The 22,542-nt window shown below is 50.8% G+C and overlaps 1 protein-coding gene across 5 annotated transcripts in view; it reads right to left on the minus strand.

Moving 5' to 3' along the window:
• Positions 1-22,542, minus strand: part of APC2 (APC regulator of Wnt signaling pathway 2) — an 88,904-nt gene that overhangs the window by 16,846 nt on the left and 49,516 nt on the right. For all 5 annotated transcript variants that reach the window (XM_077331412.1, XM_077331414.1, XM_077331415.1 and 2 more), the window contains exons 8-12: positions 14,074-14,166; positions 5,397-5,793; positions 4,870-4,965; positions 3,774-3,913; positions 16-93 (exon numbers count right to left, since the gene is read on the minus strand). In XM_077331412.1, the coding sequence (XP_077187527.1) occupies positions 16-93; positions 3,774-3,913; positions 4,870-4,965; positions 5,397-5,793; positions 14,074-14,166 (804 nt within the window). The remainder of the gene's footprint in view (positions 1-15; positions 94-3,773; positions 3,914-4,869; positions 4,966-5,396; positions 5,794-14,073; positions 14,167-22,542) is intronic.

Below are 22,542 nucleotides of genomic sequence, written 5' to 3' on the forward strand. Positions count from 1 at the left end.
ACGCTGCTGCTTTACCTGGTGTAGCTCTTCGTTGTCGGCCGCCAACTGTGCCACCATCGCTTGCATGCATCTCCTGCGGGAACATAAGGTCGCCTGGCAGAAGGGAAGAAGAGGCAAGGTGGAGGCAAGAAGGGAGGGAGAAGTCGCAAGGCCCATACCCCTGGCTGGGACCGCCCAAGGACGGGCGCTTCGCAGGTCCCCACCCCCAACCTAGCTCTTTTCAAAAGGGAATTTGGGCAGGACAGGCCATTGATTGCAATCCGATCAGCTACACTGAACATCCACGTGAAGAGAAAATGTCTGTCCAGCAGGTGCAGGAAAGAGAGGAGGTGGGAGTTGGAATCTTGCGTGCAATTCTGAAGGCTTCGTTTCAAAAAAGACGGGTACAAAACTGAGACTGTGGAGAGGACAGGGATGAGGATGACCAAGCCCTCGGAGGAAAAGCTGAGGCACTGGGGAAAGTTCAGCCTGGAGGAGAGGAGGTGGGGAGGGGACACAACGGCTGTCCTTAAGTCTTTGAAAGATTGTCACTTAGAGGAGGGCAGGAAGCGGTTCCTGTTGGGAGCAGAGGAGAGGACCTGCAGTCATGTCTTTAAACTATGTGGAGAACAATAATGGCTAGATAGCCGGGGGGGGGGGGGAATTCACAGAGTAATTCAGCAGTGGAAGGGGCTCTCTAAGGAGGTGGGGAGCTCCCCCTCACTGGCCTTCTTCAAGCAGCGGCTGGACAGATCCTTCTCCTGGATGCTTGAGGCTGATCCTGCACTGAGCAGGGGGTGGGACTAGATGGCCTGCATGGCCCCTTCCCACTCTACGATTCTAGGAGTCTAGTTCAGCAGTGGAAGGGGCTGCCTAAGGGGGTGGGGAGCTCCCCCTCACTGGCCATCTTCAAGCAGCGGCTGGACAGATCCTTCTCCTGGATGATGAGGCTGATCCTGCACTGAGCAGGGGGTGGGACTAGATGGCCTTTGTGGTCCCTTCCCACTCTAGGATCCTGTGAATCTAGTTCAGCAGTGGAAGGGGCTGCCTAAGGAGGTGGGGAGCTCCCCCTCACTGGCCGCCTTCAAGCAGCGGCTGGACAGATCCTTCTCCTGGATGCTTGAGGCTGATCCTGCACTGAGCAGGGGGTGGGACTAGATGGCCTGCATGGCCCCTTCCCACTCTACGATTCTAGGAGTCTAGTTCAGCAGTGGAAGGGGCTGCCTAAGGGGGTGGGGAGCTCCCCCTCACTGGCCATCTTCAAGCAGCGGCTGGACAGATCCTTCTCCTGGATGATGAGGCTGATCCTGCACTGAGCAGGGGGTGGGACTAGATGGCCTTTGTGGTCCCTTCCCACTCTAGGATCCTGTGAATCTAGTTCAGCAGTGGAAGGGGCTGCCTAAGGAGGTGGGGAGCTCCCCCTCACTGGCCGCCTTCAAGCAGCGGCTGGACAGATCCTTCTCCTGGATGCTTGAGGCTGATCCTGCACTGAGCAGGGGGTGGACTAGATGGCCAGCATGGCCCCTTCCCACTCTAGGATTCTAGGAGTCTAGTTCAGCAGGGGAAGAGGCTGCCTAAGGAGGTGGGGAGCTCCCCCTCCCTGGCAGTCTTCAAGCAAAGGTTGGATACACACTTTTCTTGGATGCTTTAGGATGCTTAGGGCTGATCCTGCACTGAGCAGGGGGTGGACTAGATGGCCAACATGGCCCCTTCCCACTCTAGGATTCTAGGAGTCTAGTTCAGCAGTGGAAGAGGCTGCCTAAGGGGGTGGGGAGCTCCCCCTCACTGGCCATCTTCAAGCAGCGGCTGGACAGATCCTTCTCCTGGATGATGAGGCTGATCCTGCACTGAGCAGGGGGTGGGACTAGATGGCCTTTGTGGTCCCTTCCCACTCTAGGATCCTGTGAATCTAGTTCAGCAGTGGAATGGGCTGCCTAAGGAGGTGGGGAGCTCCCCCTCACCGGGTGTCTTCAAGCTGCGTCTGGACAGATACTTATCATGCATGTTTTAGGCTGATCCTGCCTTGAGCAGGGGGGTGGGCTAGATGACCTGCATTACCCTTCTCACTCTAGGATTCTGTGAACTTTGGCCTGTTTCAGTGCAGCTTTTTGGGTAATGTGTCCAATGGTCAACCTTGCAAGCACTGGTTTCTCCTTGCTTTTACTAGATAGCGGATAGTTTGGGGAGTGTATGGAGGGGAAGAGGCCAAGGGGCCAGTCTGATGTAATGGTGAGTGAACTGGGCTAGGATCTGGGAGACGCTGGCTCAAATCTACCCTCCCTGCCCTGGAAGCTTGCTGGGTGACCGTGGGCCAGACACAAAGGTTTTACTAAGTCCCACCACACAGATAATTTTCCCCCCTGGGTTGGCAGCCAAAGGGCCAACCCAGGAAGGGCCAACCCAAGGCCAGGAAACATTCCTATGGGCTGGATTTGGCTCTGGGATGGCCAGCTGCTGATTGCTACCTCCTTTCGATCCTATTCATTCTCCTACTTCCATACAAAGCAAGTTAGGCACATTTTTAAAAACTTTTGAAGTTTAAACCTTGAACTGATTTCATATTTTAGAGGATGAAAGGCCAGAAAATGATGTTATTGAGGGACAAGTTAGATCCTTTTTGTGGGAGAAGACTAGTTTGGATTCCATTTCTATTGCTGACCTGGTTTCATGAAAGGAACTGTAGAATGAAGTGGTAGGGATGATCAGTTAGATATTTTCGACCTTGTCCAAATGAGTAGCCCTGTTGGTCTGAAGTAGCACAATAAAATCAGAGTCCAGTAGCACCTTTAAGACCAACAAAGACCAACACCTTTAAGACCATCAAGGCGTGAGCTTTTGGGTGCAGGTGCTTTGTTGGTCTTAAAGGTGCTACTGGACTCTGATTTTATTGTGCAGAAAATTTGTGACAGTGTTAATTCCCTGGGCATCCTTTCTCACACTGGAAACCAGCGTTAAACAAACAAGTGGATGAAGTCCGTCTTATTTCTCTTATATAACAACAACAACAACAATAATAATAATAATAGAGACTCTTTAACATTGTTGGGAGCCCTCAAGAGCCTGAGTTCAGGCGGCCTCCTTGTCTAGGAAGGCCCAGGTCACAAGTGTTGCATGCTTGGCTTTCCACCATCTCTGCCAGGTGCAACAATTGGCACCCTCCCGTCACCTCCAGACTAGACTATTGCAACTCGCTCTACGTGGGGCTACCCTCGAAGCTACTCCGGAAACTCCAACTGGACCGGAATGCAGGCGTGCAAGTCCTTACATGGATGCAACGGAGGAGGGCACGTATACAACCAGTAATCTCCCAGTTGCACTGGCTCCAGATTGGAGACCACATCAGATTGAAGATTTTGGTCATGTCCTTTAAAGCCCTAACCAGTCAGGGACTAACGTACTTGCGGGACCGCCGCTCCCTGTACAGCCCTGTACAAAAGGCATTAAGATCAAGCTAGCAAAATTTGCTTAGGGTCCCTGACACCAAGGTGATTAGACTGACCTCAACCATATGTAGGAGGTTTGAGGAGCCAGTAGGTTTGCTTGCATCACAGGATTTGAACTCAAGACTGGAGGGATATCTCCTGGTTTACAGCACCCTCTCTTTGTCATTATGCTGGACCATCCCCCCTGGGGTGGTATGTGGTACTACAGGTTTATGGGTACGCTGGAAGCTCAAAAAAGCATCATAGCTTTACCCCTCAGTGGTAATGGTAGGCCGATAGGTCTCAGTACCTTCCCCACCACCACCCTTTTAGTTCCACTGCCTTGTCAAGATCCGCCCCCAAATGCTGCACCTTGTTGACCACGTCTCCAAAGCTGAGGTTGGTCAGGACCATGCCGGTGTAGCGCCTGAGGGCCAGGTTCAGAGGGTCACTTGTCATTCTGTGCATCTCGTAGTCGACCTGTAGCAGCTCTGCAATGGCCTGAAGCCCACCTGGGGAGAGAAGCAGAGGAGATCCCGAGTGTTTCCCTCGTGTGGCAGTGTCTGTGAAGTCACCAGCATCCTCCGTGCTAAAAGTTTCCACTTCTAAAAATTTTATAAGATGTGTGTGGCTATTTAGAAGATGTTCAAAAGATTTGGTGCCTTGGGGGGAGAGGCGAGACTGAACTAGGGCATCCAGTTAGCCTGATGCAGCTTCAAGTTTTCCTGCTCTGACCCATCCCTTTATCACTCTGTTTTCAACATTATTTAATCCCATAATTTGTTTTGGTGGCATGAATATTTGAATAAATATGGATTTTTAATTGTAACATGTGGCAGACACCCCCCCGCCCCCACCACAATTTCCTCCTTCCCTCCCTGAAAGCCCCAATAGCCTCTTCCCCTTTTCCGGCCTCCTTCCCACCCACTCCTCAGCCGACCTCCCTTTAATTGCCTCCCATCTTTAGCTTTCCTTTTTTGTTTTTTGTTTTTAAGATTTTTCTGCAAATCTAGGACTTATCTCAAGTTTGGATAAAGATTTGTCTTGTTTATGAATGGCCCTGGTTTCTGGACGTAAGTATCTACAGATTTCGTGATACTGAGAATTAGATATATTGATATGCCAGCCAACAAGTTACCCTTACCCAAAAGGTTACACCAGAAAGGTGTTGTGGAATCCTTCATCCCACTCCTACCTGCTCCCTTGATAAAAAGAGTCCAGCTGTCGGTCTCTTGACACAGTGTGGTCTTCTGGGGGCTGACCTCGCATATGCCGCCCACTCTATCTGAGCCATGGGCCCTCCCCATAAATATGTCTCCACGTGCTTCCTGTCTGGGAAGGCTGCAGGCCTTCCTAGTTGCGTATCATCTACTCTGACCAGCAGCAGCTCAGCCGTGTCTTTCCTGACGCCTGCTTTCTGACCTTCTCGATCTCCTCAGCCCACAGCCCTTCCCTGAAGACAGCGTACCCAGCTCATTCATGGCACGGCGGTACTCCTCGTCGAATGAGAGCTTCATAATAGCACAAGTAGCTTGGCAGATCTGTGGCTCAATGGGGACAGGACCTGTGGGGAGAAAAGTGTGTGTGGGGGGAGTGAACAGCATCCATGGGCCTGGGAAAAGAGCCCAGCGATTATGCCCCCCCCCCCCAGGAGTTCATCATCAGCTGCAGGCCAGCAGACAAGTTCTGCAAGGAATTAAGTTATCAACAACTGTGTCTGCCCTTGAGAGGCAAGTCAACATGAGGTCCTATTAGGGGTGTGTGCCACCTGCTTCCTGGTAGCTGGAGAGCCAAAGCACCACCTTCTGGTCACCTGGAATGGCGGTGCTGACAATATGGAGGCTGCCAAGCCATCTCAGAGGGGTCACTTTCCAGGCACAGACATTATCTGTGCCCTCATTACCAGAGACCCCAGTAGACGACTCCCACCCCCCCCCCATTGCTGTGCAAGGAGAACAGGAGGGAGCCTCCAAGCTCAGGAGAGGGGCCCTCTACCTTGGCCCCCCTCGGGGGTCTTTGCCCCTTCCTCAGACTGCATTTTGAGCCAGTCCCAGCAGGTCTCTGTGTAGGACCGGATTTGTTCCAAGACGTGCAGCACCCGCATCTCCTTCTTGGCTTGCCCCTCGTCGGGCTGGGAGAAGATGATGTTGTGGAGGGCAGCATTGGCCCGCATGCGGCAGTCTTTGCCCGCTCCTTCCTGGCTGCTGGGGCTCTCCGTTGTCCCTGGTTCCCGGTCAGCGTCGTGGAGGATCTGGATCAGCAGCGGCAGGCAGCCCGACTTCCGCATGGCCAGGCAGCTCTCCTGGGAGCTTGACATGGCCAGGAGTGTGCGGGACATTTCCTCCTTGTCCCGGGTGGCCAGCATGGACAGCAGCCAGAAGACCACCTCGACCTGAGGACCGAAACACAAGCACTTTTGAAGGAGCCACCAGGTGGCGCCCACGAGTCACATCCAGGGGCCAACCAGTATTTCAGGCCCAGGAGGAATGGAACTGGAGGGCTCAAGCAACATGGGAAACCTTGCAGTGTTTAAACTATATGTTTGCTGTCTCCGTCGCAAAACCAGCACTCAACTTGCAAACGCAAAACCTGGTTTGCCTTTCACTTCAAGAAGGGGGGTGGGGATAAAACGGAGAGGGTGCAGAGGAGAGCGACGAGGATGGTTTGGGGCCTGAGGACCAAGCACTAGGAGGGAGTCCGAGGGGAATGTTCAGTCTGGTGAGGAGAAGGCTGAGAGGGGGACAGGCTGGCTCACTTTGATTATTTGAAATATCATCACTTGGAGGAAGGGGGAACCAGTTCCTGCTGGCAGCAGAGGAGAGGGCCTGCAGTACTACGTGTAGAAAGGTACCAGGTAGATATCAGGAAAATATTTCCACCGTCAGAGTAATCCAATGGGGAGTGGGCTGAGCTCCCCCGCACTCCGTGTCTTCAAGATGCAGCTGGAGAGATACTTATCATACATGTTTTAGGCTGATCCTGCCTTGAGCAGGGGGCTGGACTAGATGATCTGTATGAGCCCTTCCCACTCTAGGATTATGTGAACTTTGCCCTGTTTCCGTGCAGCTTTTTGGGTACTGTGTCAAATGGTCAACCCTGCCAGCACTGTTTTCCTGGTTTCTCCTTGGTGTTGCCAGAGAAGTGATTGTTTGGGGAGGGTATGGAGAGGAAGAAGCCAAGGGGCCAGTCTGGTGTAATGGCGAGTGAACTGGACTAGGATCTGGGAGACGCTGGCTCAAATCTCCCCGCCCTGCCCTGGAAGCTTGCTGGGTGACCGTGGGCCAGACACAAAGGTCTTACTAAGTCTCACTGCACAGATCATTTCCCTTTTCCCCCTGAGTTGGCAACCAAAGGGCAAGGCCAGGAAACATTTCCAATCAGCTGCCGATTACGGCCCCCTACAAACATGAAGTTACTGGAATGTAATGTTATTAGGAAAATACTAGTATTTATTAATAATACAGTTTAAATTAAAACTATCCAAAGGATTAGCACATCCATAGCCTCAGATAAAATCCAATATCATGGACATACTAATGTCTCAGTGCCACGGACCAAACCCGTTTTGGTGGTGCCGCCTTTGTAATTAATCACCTGACCTTTCAGCAACTGCATGAGGCAGCCCCACTAGGACCACAGACATTTCCCTTTGCTTCCTGGACATTTTCATCCTGCCCTTCCTGCAGGGATCTCCGTGCTCCCTCGGGGCCCTTCCCCCTTAGGCTCAGAAGGACACTGAGGTCGGTTCCTGCTCCAGCCCCAGCCTCTGCCGGTTTCAGGAGCTGGGCTGCATGACGGACTCTTGGGTGTCTTCAGCGCTCAACAACAACAACAAGAGCTTTACTTTTATCTCCTGCTGCTTCCAGTTGGCTCAGGGCAGGTAACAATAAGGCATATACAAATAATTAATTTGCAACAGTAATTAAATGCTTTCAATTAAAATATTATATTTTTAAAAAGGCACTCCCATGTTGCTATGCAGTAATGCCGCAACACAGATGCATTTTTAATTTTAAAAAATAACACTTCTGGGTTGCTATGGAGAAACACCAGAAAGATACAGCATCCCCCGCCCCCCCCCCCCATTGGGATTCGTTTTTTTTTTTTTTGGACTTTATGTCTGGGTGGATTTTTTAGAGGCTGCACCTGGGACACTGGAGCCCCAAACATCATTCTGTGCCAACGCAAGGCTTTAAGACAAGGGACATGCATGCCTGGTGGAGCAGGAGGAAGGAGCTGCTTGATCACCGGCCCAACCCCCCCTTTCCCCTTTCATTCCCCAGCTCCAAAAAACAGAAACAGGGCTGCGTTTTGCCTGCCTGATCCCCAAAAGATCATGGAACTCTTACAGAAGATTTTGTTTTGCGGTCAACGTGGACCATGCCATTAAAAAAAAATACTCAGAGCATGAAATGGAGGGGAGGGCGGTGCAAGAGCAGGACAAGGCTACAGAGATTATTGTGCCTTTCCCCCTCCATATGGGCTTGCCTCTGGTTGTTCACTGATGGGATGCGAGAGAAAAGTGCTAAATCCACTTTTTGCGATTTCCCTCCTCCCAAGGCAAATCTGGGCAAAACTTGAGCCCACCCGCCCCTGGACAGCCCCACGATGCAGGCGACGTCATGTGGAGGGGGCAGAGGCTGTCCAGGCGCAAATTCCTCATGTGGAAATGGTGTGTATGATAAAGCCATAACTAGGCAAGGAGAAACTGGCTAGAAGTCAGTTGCCGCTTTCTAGTGAAGGTGGGAAATTGTCGTTTTCAGAGCAATCCCTCTCGTTCCTTCCCAACAGAGCCTTCCTTGACCCAGCCCCGGCGGTGGAGCAGAGACACCCTAGGGCTGCCTCGTCCATGGCTTAATGGGGCAGGGCAGCTCTGTCGATCTCGTTGGGGCTGCCAACCATTCATTACTTTTAGGCCCCCTTGGAGACTTTATCATCACCATCATCTGTGGCTGACTTCTTGAGGCACAGTGCCAAGGGCCCACCATACCTTTTGGACCCCTCTGCAGTGTTGCAAAAAGATCCCCAAGGATGAGAGAACATGCATTTGTGGGTCAAGGGAATTAGAAACCCTTGGACACGTTTTCTTTAGGTGGTCCAACACAGTAAGCTCTTTGCTCCCCTTTTGGTTTGGTCTCCTGAAGCATCAGAGGAAGGAAACCTCAAAATGCTCTCTCCAGGGAAAACACGGACATCTCTAAACAGGTAGCTACATATGGTGCTGTAGCTTACAAGCTACGTCCCACATATGTTAGCACTGGTGACTCGTCATGAATTCTGGTAACTTAATTCTTCTTTTAATACTATTCCTGTTAAAATGTTATTTTAAATTCCCTATTTTATGACTATTTACTGGTTTACAGTATCTGTATCACTCACTATTTCTGGCAAGGGCTTGGAGGAGGAGCTGGTCTCATGGCTTAAGTGCCACTCACTGCTTAACACCCACTCAGGGCAGCTGTCCCGCCCCTGAGTGCCTCCTCCTCCGACCGGCTTGTCTGTCTGTCCGGCAGCCAGCCAATTGCCTTCCATCCCCCACCCCTGACCACCCCCTCCTCCCACTTCTCTCTGAGGCTCAGAGGCTGCAGATCCCCTGCTGGTGAGTTCCCTGGCTGGGGTCCTCCAGCTGCAGCCTTTCCTGGTCCTGGGGGGAGGGGGAGGCCATCCGCAGAATTCCTCCACCCCCCCCCCAATCTAGCGGCCATTGTATTCCTGAATGCAACAGGCTTTGTCCTGAGTTTTGTGATAACTGCAGCATTGTTCTGTGTTTTAAAGTGTTTTTGTATTTGGCTTGGAGCTGTATATTAATAAATCTGAATTTGACCCATGAAAAAGCTTTCTTTTTTAAATAAGGAGGAGGGAAATGAATTGTTAGGGTTGAAGAAAATGTATTCCCCCCCCCTCACATTAGAACAAAATAAAGTGTTAGGGCTTACAATAATCTATTACATTTTGCCAGAACAGGAAAAAATGCTGAAGTAAAATATTTTTAAAATATTGATACTATTATGATGGGAGGGGCCCATGAGAGCCAGTTTGATGCAGTAGTTAAGAGCAGTGGCCTCTAATCTGGAGATCCGGGTTTGATTCCCTGCTCCTCCTCCACATGCAGTCAGCTAGGTGACCTTGGGCCTTGAGTCACAGTCCTCTTAGAGCAGTTCTCTCAGAGCTTTCTGCCCCATCTACCTCACAGGGCATCTGTTGTGGGGAAAGAAAAGGACAGTGATTGCAATCCAGTTTGAGACTCCTTTGGATCTTGAAAAGCAGGGTACAAAAACAACCCTTCTTTGTGAAGGTGTAAGTGCTGGAGTCATAATGTGGCCCTGGGTGGTCTCCCTACTTTATGCCAGGCAGATGTTCTGCAACATTCAGGGCCATTCCGCATTCGTCCAAAATTGCACAATGGTTACTAATTGAAATCGCTACAGTTTTGCCATTATGCACAACGTCGTTGACAATCTGCAACACTCCTGAAACCGATCTGCAAAAAGCGCTTCGTTGTAGCGCTTTCAGGGAAATCCGAAAAAGTGGATTCACCCTCCGGAAAGCGCTACACTCCTGCAACCAATCTGCAACACTAGCGGGAAAGTTCTGTGCGTTACCATTGTTGCAGTTTCTGCAAAGTCCCTCCCCCTGGCTCTCTCCTCTGATCTTCTGGTGAAGCGATCGCCATTTTTTTTCTCCAAGCGAGCGGAGATCAACGCAGTGGCGAGCCTTCGTTTACCCAGCGTGGCTTCCCTGGCTGCAGCCCCTCTGTTTAAAGTCACCAAGCACAAGCATCGCAGAGGCTCGTTTGCTGGTTTATTTTCACTTTATTTTTCACACTGTTTTCGGCCAAAAATCGCGCCCGTGAGGGGGGGGATTTTTTTCACTCGGGGGGGGAGCGTGGCAACAATGAAACGGCAGCTCAAACATCACCTGCTAGCTGGATGGGTCTCTCTGTTGCAACGAATCAACGCATATTCGTTGCAACAGGTGTGTGTGTGTGTTTTTTTAAACCTTCCTTAAAGGGAAAGGGGCTGTTTGGGAGCATGATAACAGCCGCCCATTGGCTGGTTGACGGCCAGGGGTGGGACACAGCTCAGCAATAGCGCTTCCTTTCTAGCGATTTTTGCCGAGACCGGAACCCTGTGGGAAACGATAGAAACGCGACTGGATTCCACTACAAAGGCAGGTATGCATAACGACGAATTCCACTATTTAAAATGTCAATATTTCGTTCAGCAAACAATTTGCTACATGGATCCCGGTGCGGAATGGCCCTCAGTTCTGGTGCCAATTTTGCTTAACATCTGAATAAAGCCAGTGAGAGAGAGCAGCTGGACTGTTGTGCAAATGACATCCCCCAAGCCAGTTTTTTAATGATCTAAAAATGCTGCAAGGTGACTGTGTGAGGCTGCTTTGGGACCTGCTGGGGCCTGGGGGGGAGGGAGGGGGGGGAGGACCTCAGTCTGCCATGCTGCAGGCCCGATTAAGATTGCTCCCTTGTAGTATTGTATAAGTTGTCTCAAAATGACAGTGGGGTCCCAGTGGTGGCCACAAGAAAACCGTCACATCGAGTCTGAACTTAGTGCAGCCACTGAGATCCCAGTCAGCAGTTGCGTACCTTGCAGGTCTGTTAGAACAAGAAGTAACAGGAAATACTTTGGAAAAAGAAGAGTTGGTTCTTATATGCCGCTTTCTCTACCCGAGGGAATCTCAAAGCAGCTTACAATCAGCTTCCCTTACTTTCCCCCCAACAGATATCCTGTGAGGGAGGGGAGGCTGAGAGAGCTCTGAGAGAAAACTGCTCTGTACGAACAGCTCTTACAGGATTTTTTACTAGTTCAAGGTCACCCAGCTGGCTGTGTGTGGAGGAACGGGCGGGGGGGGGGGGGCTGCTGCTTCTGACCATGACACCAAACTGGAACACTTGCAGAGGATAATGTGTGTAGATGTGAAGTGTTATTATGGGATTTTCCGGAGGCCACCTTGGGACTTCTGTCTCCTTCCCTCCAGGGGCTGCTTTCCAGCCGACACTGGCTTGCATCATTCAGTAGCTGGCTTGCTCCCAAACGGATCCACCACACCCCTCATTTGAGTAGAGCATTTACGCACTACCTTTAGTTATAGACAGGACCTTGTCAACAGCAATATTAAAGGTGGCACAGTGAGCCAGGCATCTTTCTACTGTTTTGTTGAAGGGCAACGTTTATAAAATGCAGAATCCGTGCCACAGTTTGAATCCAATCAGCGAATATACGGTGTCTGTATTTCTGTGGAAGGAGCTTTAGTTGCCCAGGGGTTGCTCTGGAAGGTGGAATCCTCCTGCTTTTAGGTCCTGCTCCCCAAACCTTCCATCTCCCCAGATCTCCAGGTAGTTCCCAACCCAGAGTTAGAAATCCTGGAAGACGCTGAGCAGGCCAGCTGCCTTGACACTCTTGAGAGACACTCCTGTGAGAAAATTCTGCTGAGGTCCCCAGCCGTAAGGAAATCAGGCTGACCCCAACCAGGCCCCAGGCCTTCTCGGCTCTGGCCCCGGCCTGGCAGGACGGAGATCAGAACCCTACAGGACTTTCTGTTAGTTCCTCCGGGCTGGCAAGGCAGAGCTATGGATGAGGCCAGGAGCAACGTCAGGAGAATCAGAACCGCTATCCTCTCTGCCCAGCCCCACTGGGCTGAAAATCTATCTTGCAGCTTTGAATCCCTCCCCCCCCCCCACGAAGACGGCACAATGGTCAATATAAAATGTTTAATACTGTATTTATTATTCTAAAATTTTAATATTAACTGAAATAGGGTGGAATATGAATCCAACAACAAATAAATTGTAAACTGCCACGAGCCGGCTCGTCCAGGAGTAGGCGGTATATATATAAATCGAATGAATATATAAACATAAAATACATAAAACTTTGTGAACTGGCGCCTTTGGGTCACTCAGTGCCCATGGGAGCCCTGTGAACAAGGGTTCCCTCTGTCAGCTTGGCAAAGGGGGTTTTAGGGGGTAGGGGAAGGGTGGAGAAGCCCCCGTCCCCCCTGCTCTCTGCTATGCTTTGCAGAATAACCTCTTGCACAGACCCGTGTTCTTGATTTCGTGTTTAAACGGTTCTTCTTCCCTCCTCCCAATTCAACTTAGGTCACGCCTCTCCCATCTTGCACAGAAGAGCCGTGAAGTAATATTCCATAACAAAAGTACGTTCTCTGGTCTTTTCCCATGGTATGTGCCACTGTGCAGGGTCTGCCTTGTGGGAGTGCAAAAAAGGCCCAGATTCCAACAAGCCTCTCCTTTTAATCAGTAGTCCCCCTCTCCATGGATGTCATACAAAGTTCTGGAGTGGACAAGGGTGTTAGAGCCCGCCTAGACCATCCCACACTCAACGCAGGAAATCCAGAACCCTCCTTCCCAGTCTCTGCTTGAAAACCTCAATCACAGAAGGGCCCACCTAGGTCAGGCTGACAATTCCTCCTAACATTCAGCTGAAATCTTTTCTCCTGCAGTTTAGGCAAGGGAAGCCCCAGTCACACTATTCTTTCTTATCAGGGCATTTATTATTATTATTATTATTATTATTATTATTATTATTATTATTATTATTATTATTATTATTATTATTATTATTATTATTATTTAGATTTATTTGCCGCCACTCCCCGTAGGCTCGTGGCGGGTCACAACAGTCCTATCCCCATTAAAATACCCATTAAAAGACTTTAAAACAATCCCAACATGGCGGGAGCTCTCCTTATTCCCAGCCCTGCTATCAGAGCGGCAGGGAGGGTGGGGAGCAGATCTAACTTACTAGGTCCGGGGGGAAGGGGGGGGAATGCTGGCACTCATTCACTGACCCCGGCCTCAACCAAAAACCTGGTGGAAGAGCTCCGTCTTGCAGGCCCTGCGGAAAGCTGGTAAATCCTGCAGGGCCCGCAGCTCACCCGGGAACTCATTCCACCAGGTAGGGGCCAGGACCGAAAAGGCCCTGGCCCTGGTTGAGGCCAGGCACGGTTCTCTAGGGCCAGGAACGATCAGGAGATTCTCCCCCGCTGAGCATAAAGCCCTGCGGGGGATATAGGGCGGTAGGCGGTCCCTCAGGTATGTGGGTCCCAACCCGCGTAAAGCCTTAAAGGTCAAAACCAGAACCTTGAACCTGATCCGGGCAGCAATTGGCAACCAATGCAGCTGCCTTCCCACAGGCTGGATGTGGGCCCTCCAAGGTATGCCAGTGAGGACCCAAGCAGCTGCGTTTTGCACTAGCTGGAGTTTCCGGATCAGAGACAGGGATAGGCCGGCGTAGAGCGAGTTCTCATAACACTCAGCCAAAACCTCCCCTTTTAGCTCTTTTGATCTGCTAGTCTTGCCCTCTGGGAATCTCAGAGAATGAGTCATTGCCAGCCTCCAGGTGGGGCCTGTAGATCTCCCACGATTACCCCCAGTCTCCAGGCTGCAGAGATCACTTCCCCCAGAGAAAGTGGCTGCTCCGAAGGGTGGAATCCCTAACTTTACTCCCACCTCCCTTTGGCCCTTGCCTTTCTGAATCCGTCTTTGCAAAAGAACATGCAGCTCCACAAGGAACCCAACAGCTGTGGCTCACGAGAAAGGCCCCGGAGGGAAAGGGGCAGAGAAGGTGGCCTGCCAGGCCAACCACTCGGCATTCTCCGTTAAAACATTTCCCTTTACAGGAAAACTTTTTACCTTGTTGCTGTGTGGCTGAGTCTCCCCTTCGTCAGGATGGGTGGGGACCTCGAGGCTGCCGTCCCCTTCCACATTGGGTAGTTTTCCGCAGAGCTGGGGGGGGGGGGAGAAAAACAACCCACTGAAAAATCTTTAGAAAGAGGGGCTTGGAGAACACAGCCCCACAGAGATCTTCCTTCAGGAAAGGTTTACAGAAAGAGGTCTACCTGCTGATTGTGAATTCTGTCCCTCACAATATAGACCCAGGCCTTTGGTCAACCTTGTGGCTATTTATGTATATGTGGATCTGTTACTGACCTTTGAAGAAGATTGATCTTGGATCAAAACTTGGATCTTGGATCAAAAGCTTTGCGTGACGGAAAGCTGGGTGCGCGAAGGTGAGACCGTCACCTTGAAAGATCTGGCACCGCCTGGGTTTTCCGTCCTGCATCAACCCCGGCTCCATGGGAGGGGAGGGGGGGTGGCAATTCTGGTCAGAGAGACTTTCTCCTTCAGGGCTCTCCCTGCGCCAACGATTCCGGGGATTGAGTGTGTCGGTCTTGGGTGGGAATCAGTCAAGAACGTGGCGATCTGGTTGGTGTACCGATCTCCCACTGCCCCTCCAGATTCCCTGCCAGGCCTGCTGGAGGCGGTGGCTGCCTGGACGTTGCAGTACCCAAAACTTTTAGTTTGGGGGACTTCAACGTTCACGCGGATGCGCCGTCTTCAGGACTTGGCCTGGATCTAGTGTCAGCCATGGAGACACTAGGGTTCTCGCAGATTGTTGCTGGTCCCACCCATCAGGCTGGTCACACCCTCGATTTGATCTTTGGTGCAGGTGTAGCAGTAGATCTGGTGGCGAATAACATCGTTCCATGGTCAGACCACCATGCCCTGAAGGCTCGACTGAGGATACCACCCCCTCTCCGTTTGGGTGATGGAAGTATTCTAGTCCACCCGCGGAGACTCATGGAATCCGAGAGATTCCTGAATGCCCTGCGGGACCCGATGCCCTCCGGCACCTCATTGATGGCCTTGGTGGAGGACTGGCAGTCCCGCCTTACGGCCGCCATTGACAAGATTGCTCCTAGGCACCCTCTCCGCCTTCGCCTCAAACAGGCTCCATGGTACTCCCAGGAGCTTCGGGAGAGGAAGAAGGAAGTGAGACGGCTTGAGCGAGTGTGGAGGAAGACTCGTGACGAAGCTACAAGGACATCTCATCGCACGCTTATGAAGGCGTATGAGAATGCGGTGAAAGTGGCGAAACGAGACTTCTACGCCGCAGAAATTGCGTCCGCAAGCTCTCGCCCAGCCCAATTATTTAAGGTAATTAGATCACTTACCGCCCTGGAAGAAGGGCGACAAACAATAAGGGAATTGGAACTGAGCTGTGTGGCATTATCAAGCTATTTTGCGGACAAAGTCCTGTCGCTCCGCCGTGACCTACCTGCCACGATTGATACAGTTAGTGAACTGGAAGCTCCGTGGCCGTCAAGGGGGTTAGTGTTTGATGGCTTCAGGCAGCTCTCTGTAACCGAAGTGGACAAGTTACTGGGTTCAGTGAGGGCGACCACTTGCCCCTTGGATCCCTGTCCATCCTGGTTGCTCAAATCGGGTGACCAGCGGATAGGAGGCCCCTTGAGGGAGATTGTCAACCTCTCCTTAACATCTGGAGAGTTTCCCAAGGGGCTCAAGGAAGCAGTGGTACACCCCTTACTGAAAAAGCCATCATTGGACCCGCGGAACCCCGCCAGTTACCGCCCAGTTTCGCATTTGGCGTTTCTGGGTAAGGTGATAGAGCAGGCCGCAGTGGACCAACTCCTAGGTTTCTTGGATGAAACTTCGGCCCTCGACCCATACCAGTCTGGCTTCCACCCTGGCCACGGGGTGGAGACCGTGCTGGTCGCCCTCATGGATGATATCCAGTGCCAGCTGGATCGGGGCGGCTCCGCCATTCTCATGCTTCTAGACCTGTCGGCCGCATTTGATGTGGTCGACCACGAGTTATTGGTACACCGCCTCGCCGGAGCTGGAATAAGGGGGACTGCGCTTCAATGGCTGGTCTCCTTCCTCCAGAACCGGACGCAGAGGGTTGCGATGGGGGAGAGTATGTCGAGCCCTTGTGAGCTCCCTTGTGGGGTTCCGCAGGGGGCGATACTCTCTCCCACACTTTTTAACATCTATATGCGCCCTCTAGGCCAGCTGGTCCGGGGCTATGGGCTGGGATGCCACCAATATGCGGATGACACCCAGCTCTACTTCCTAATGGACGGCCGGCCGGACTCCACCCCGGATACATTTGCCAGCTGTTTGGAAGCGGTAGCTGGATGGCTCAGGCAGAGTCGCCTGAAACTCAACCCCTCCAAGACGGAGGTCCTGTGGCTGGGCAGAAGAGGGCAGGACCAGGAAGTGCGCCTCCCATGCCTGAACGGGGTGCAATTAACACCTGCACCAGTTGCCAGGAATTTGGAAGTGACATTTGATGCTTCCCTCTCTATGGAGGCTCAGGTCACCAATGTAGCTCGGACAGCATTTTTCCATCTTCGCCAAGCCCGGCTACTAGCGCCCTACCTGTCCTCGGAACACCTGGCCACAGTGATCCATGCAACGGTCACTTCCAGATTAGACTTCTGTAACTCGCTCTACATGGGCCTTCCCTTGTCTTTGACTCGGAAGTTACAGCTGGTCCAAAATGCGGCTGCCAGGGTCCTCACTAGAACACCTTTGAGGGGCCCACATTCAGCCGGTGCTTCGTCATCTGCACTGGTTACCAGTCTGTTTCCGAATCAGATTCAAGGTATTGGTATTGACCTTTAAGGCTATACGCGGCCTGGGTCCCGTCTACCTGCGAGACCGCTTGGTTGCTTATGCCCCCCGCAGGGCACTCTGCTCTGCGGGTATGAATTTACTGGTTCTCCCGGGCCCACGGGATGTTCGCCTGGCCTCGACCCAGGCCAGGGCCTTTTCAGTCTTGGCCCCAACCTGGTGGAATGAGCTCCCAGAAGAGCTAAGGGCCCTGCGGGATCTACCAGCTTTCCGCAGGGCCTGCAAGACAGAGCTCTTCCACCAGGCATATGGTTGAGGCCAGGGCAGCTCTCCCACTAATCCATCAGAGGATCCCCTCCAATATTGAGATCTCTAACACCGAGATCATGGTTAGATGTATTGTATTGGTGCCACCCTCTTCTGAACATTATTCTCTCCACCAGGCTGAACTAAGATCAGAATTGTGACCACCACCGCTATATGTTATGTGATATGTTATATGTAACTTTTAATTGGGGTTTTTATGGGGATTTTATTGTGTTTTAACTATTTATGTTGTAAACCGCCCTGAGACCTATTTGGAGAAGGGCGGTCTAAAAATTAAATAATAATAATAATAATAATAATAATAATAATAATAATAATAATAATAATAATAATAATAATAATAATAATAAAACGTGTCAGGTCATTTTGTTAGAAGACATTTTGCTACCTGGCATATTTTGCGTCACTCATCGTATATTTTCTAAAGGTCTCCCCTGTGCAAGCACCGAGTCATGTCTGACCCTTGGGGTGACGCCCTCTGGCGTTTTCATGGCAGACTCAATACGGGGTGGTTTGCCAGTGCCTTCCCCAGTCATTACCGTTTACCCCCCAGCAAGCTGGGTACTCATTTTACCGACCTCGGAAGGATGGGAGGCTGAGTCGACCTTGAGCCAGCTGCTGGGATTGAACTCCCAGCCTCATGGGCAAAGAGTATTTTCTATTGATATTTTAATGCATTGTTTTTAATTGCTGTGCAATAAAGTGTGTATTTAATATATTATGATAATAGTTTTTACACTTCTCAACCTCTTTAGTTCCTAGCTTGTCTTACAGGTTGGGTTTGTTTCTTTTCCCTTCCCTTTTTTGAATGTGTAGATTTCAACTGGAGGTTAACATAAAGCAAGGTTGGGCAGGGGGAAGAGCAGTGTGTGTGTGTGTGTGTGTGTGTTGGGTGGACTTCTGCCGGGCCCAGGGGCTCCTTCGCGGCAGCAGGGGACTCCACCAGGGGACTCCGAGGCAGCAGATTCCATCTTTAAGCTGACCCTGCATTGAGCAGGGGTTGGACTAGATTTCCCTACTGTTTGAACCCCTCGAAAGCCGCAGTAAACTAGTTGGCCCCCTCTTTGACACGTCTGCCGTTTAGGGAGTTAAGCACCCCCCCCTCTCACCCCTGGCCCTCCTCTTCTCCAGGCCACACCGACCCAGCTCTCTCCTCGTAAGGCACGGATTCCAACCCCTCCACCACCCCAGCCGCCCCTCTCTGAACACACTCCAGTTTGTCACGATCCTTCTTGAACTGCGGCACCCAGAACTGGACGCAGCGTTCCCAGTGAGATCTAACTAATGCGGAATAGACTGGGAGGAAAGCCTCCCTCACTCTAGATTCTGCGCTCCCAGCCATGCGCTCGCCTTTGTAGCCGCCATATGGCTGCACTGCTGGCGCACATTCAGCATCGTCCATCAGAACTCCCTTTCACATGGACTGGCATCAACCCAACCCAGGCAGCCGCCATCTGCAAAGTTTCAAAGCCATGGGGCCCTCCAAGAATCAGCCAAATTAAAATTGGAGAGTCACAACCCTCACCCTTTCATGCCTACAATTTTGATCTGGGTGAGGGGATGAATGTGCCAGGGAAGAGCTACGAGGCGGGCTTTAAGCACCTCTTCCTTTGGTGAAGGAGGTGGGGACCCTAGGGGGAAGTGACCATGTCCTCATAGGGGGAAGTGACCATGTCCTCATAGAATTCCTTTTGAGATGGGGAGCCAAGGAAGCTTGTAGCCAGACGCGGATGTTGGATTTTCGTAGGGCAAACTTTAATAAACTCAGAGACATGATGAGTGTCATACCATGGACGAGAATGCTGGAAGGGAAGGGAGCATGTGAAGGGTGGGTGCTACTCAAACAAGAGCTATTGCATGCTCAATCAATGACTATTCCAGAAATACGAAAACACTGCAGGAGCTCTAAGAAGCCTATTTGGATGAACAGAGAACTTCAAGAGGAACTAAGAAAGAAAAGGAAAATGTTCAGGAAATGGAGGGAAGGACAGAGCTCTAAAGAAGAGTACCTACAGGTTACTAGGCACTGTAGATCAATCATCAGAAAGGCCAAAGCTGAGAGTGAGCTAAGATTGGCCAGGGAAGCCCATTGTAACAAGAAAAGATTTTTCAGTTACGTGAGGAGCAAACGTAAAGTAAAGGAGGCAATAGGCCCGCTGTTGGGTGCGGATGGACAAACTCTAACGGAAGATGCAGAGAAAGCAGAAAGGCTTAGTGCCTATTTTACATCTGTTTTTTCCCACAGGTCAAAGTGTTTAGGCACATCTAGAGATGGCTGTAGCCAAAGGATAGTGTCTGGGTGGCAGGTTAACATGGATAGAGAGGTGGTCGAGAGGCATTTAGCTGCACTGGATGAGTTCAAATCCCCTGGTCCAGATGAAATGCACCCGAGAGTACTCAAAGAACTTTCCAGAGAACTTGCACAGCCCTTGTCCATCATCTTCGGAACCTCTTTAAGGACTGGAGATGTCCCGGAGGACTGGAAAAGAGCAAACGTTATTCCGATCTTCAAAAAAGGGAGGAAGGATGACCCGGGAAACTACAGACCAGTGAGTCTGACCTCTGTTGTGGGGAAGATAATGGAGCAGATATTAAAGGGAGCGATCTGCAAACATCTGGAGGACAATTTGGTGATCCAAGGAAGTCAGCATGGATTTGTCTCCAACAGGTCCTGCCAGACCAACCTAGTTTCCTTTTTTGACCAAGTAACAGGTTTGCTGGATCGGGGAAATTTGGTTGATGTCATTTACTTGGATTTTAGTAAAGCTTTTGACAAGGTTCCCCATGATGTTCTGATGGATAAGTTGAAGGACTGCAATCTGGATTTTCAGATCGTTAGGTGGATAGGGAATTGGTTAGAGAACCGCACTCAAAGAGTTGTTGTCAATGGTGTTTCATCAGACTGGAGAGAGGTGAGTAGCGGGGTACCTCAGGGTTCGGTGCTCGGCCCAGTACTTTTTAACATATTTATTAATGATCTAGATGAGGGGGTGGAGGGACTACTCATCAAGTTTGCAGATGACACCAAATTGGGAGGACTGGCAAATACTCCGGAAGATAGAGACAGAGTTCAACGAGATCTGAACACAATGGAAAAATGGGCAAATGAGAACAAGATGCAATTTAATAAAGATAAGTGTAAAGTTCTGCATCTGGGTCAGAAAAATGAAAAGCATGCCTACTGGATGGGGGATACGCTTCTAGGTAGCACTGTGTGTGAACGAGACCTTGGGGTACTTGTGGATTGTAAACTAAACATGAGCAGGCAGTGTGATGCAGCGGTAAAAAAGGCAAATGCCATTTTGGGCTGTATCAACAGAGGCATCACATCAAAATCACAAGATGTCATAGTCCCATTGTATACGGCACTGGTCAGACCACACCTGGAGTACTGTGTGCAGTTCTGGAGGCCTCACTTCAAGAAGGACATCGATAAAATTGAAAGGGTACAGAGGAGAGCGACGAAGATGATCTGGGGCCAAGGGACCAAGCCCTATGAAGATAGGTTGAGGGACTTGGGAATGTTCAGCCTGGAGAAAAGGAGGTTGAGAGGGGACATGATAGCCCTCTTTAAGTATTTGAAAGGTTGTCACTTGGAGGAGGGCAGGATGCTGTTTCTGCTGGCTGCAGAGGAAAGGACACGCAGTAATGGGTTTAAACTTCAAGTACAACGATATAGGCTAGATATCAGGAAAAAGTTTTTCTCAGTCAGAGTCGTTCAGCAGTGGAATAGGCTGCCTACGGAGGTGGTGAGCACCCCCTCACTGGAAGTCTTCAAGCAAAGGTTGGATACACACTTTTCTTGGATGCTTTAGGATGCTTAGGGCTGATCCTGCGTTGAGCAGGGGGTTGGACTAGATGGCCTGTATGGCCCCTTCCAACTCTATGATTCTATGATTCTATGATTCTATGATTCTATGATTCTATGACCTATGTGTGGCCAACACAAAACCTGAGCTACCACTGGCTCATGTCCAAGTATACTTAAAAGCACAGCCATTGCACTCTGGGCATTACGAGCAAACTCTGTTGCGTAAGCATGCCAAGGCCTCGCCATCCTTTTGTAAGCCTACTTCCTGTCTCCATGGCAACTGCCCCTTTTCCGCTGGGGACTCCCACAACAGCCGAACGCTCTCTCGCTTGGCTTGGCATCCCTCTGGCGAGATGAGGAAAACGAGGAAACCCTGCTGGTTTCTGGGACAGATCTCCTTGTGCTGAGCAGCCTCCAGTCCTTTCCCGGTGGCTTCACTCCTCCCGGCAATATCACACTGTGCAAAATTGAGTCATGGAGTGGGGAAGCCCACTTTTGCAGGGGCCGAGAGAATAGAGTCACCACAAGTCTGACCCACCTCAGTGGGTCAGGCCCAATCACTTCAGTGCTCCATGTGAGGAAGCCCTTCTTTGAAGAAGAAGAGTTGGTTCTTATATGCCGCTTTTCTCTACTCAAAAGTGGCTTACATTCGCTTTCCCCTCCTCTCCCCACAACAGACATCCCGTGAGGGAGGTGAGGCTAAGAAAGCCCTGAGATTACTGAAGAAGAAGAAGAATAGCTGGGGGGTTTGCACTCTGCTTTTTACTGCCCAAGAGAGTCTCAAAGCAGCTTATATTGGCCTTCCCTTTCCTCTCCCCACAACACTCTGCGAGGGAGGGGAAGGCTGAGAGAGCCCTGATATTACTGAAGAAGAAGAGTTGGTTCTTATAGGCCGCTTTTCTCTACCCAAAGGAGGCTCAAAGCAGCTTATATTGGCCTTCCCTTTCCTCTCCCCACAACACTCTGCGAGGGAGGGGAAGGCTGAGAGAGCCCTGATATTACTGAAGAAGAAGAAGAAGAGTTGGTTCTTATAGGCCGCTTTTCTCTACCTGAAGGAGTCTCAGTGGCTTACAGTCGCCTTCCCTTTCCTCTCCCCACAACAGACACCCTGTGAGGTGGGTGAGGCTGAGAGAGCCCTGAGATTACTTGCAGCCTCCCCTCCCTCACAGGGTGTCTGTTGTGGGGAGAGGAAAGGGAAGGTGAATGTAAGCTGCTTTGAGACTCCATTGGGTAGAGAAAAGCGGCATATAAGTACCAACTCTTCTTCTTCTAGGTCAAGCTGAGGAAAGTCAGCCAGTAAATGAGGGGCTTTGAATTTCCAAGTTCTCACCCTGTTCTCTAACCACTATACCACATAAGCTCTCTTCAAAGTGCTGGATTTTGGCTGGTCTTGTCCCAAATCTTGAAAAACCATTTACTTGGTTTACTTGTAAAATTATTCACTACCAGCCAAAGTTGCACTATTCCTTCATTATCTACCTCCCCACTGCCATGATCTGGCCCACATTCCTCCTCCTCCACTCTCTTCTTTTGGAGTCTCTGTAGGAGACTGGTTAGAATATTACCCTATGACGGCCAAGATCCAG

Source organism: Paroedura picta, chromosome 4, assembly GCF_049243985.1.
Source record: "Paroedura picta isolate Pp20150507F chromosome 4, Ppicta_v3.0, whole genome shotgun sequence".
NCBI classification, from domain to species: domain Eukaryota; kingdom Metazoa; phylum Chordata; class Lepidosauria; order Squamata; family Gekkonidae; genus Paroedura; species Paroedura picta.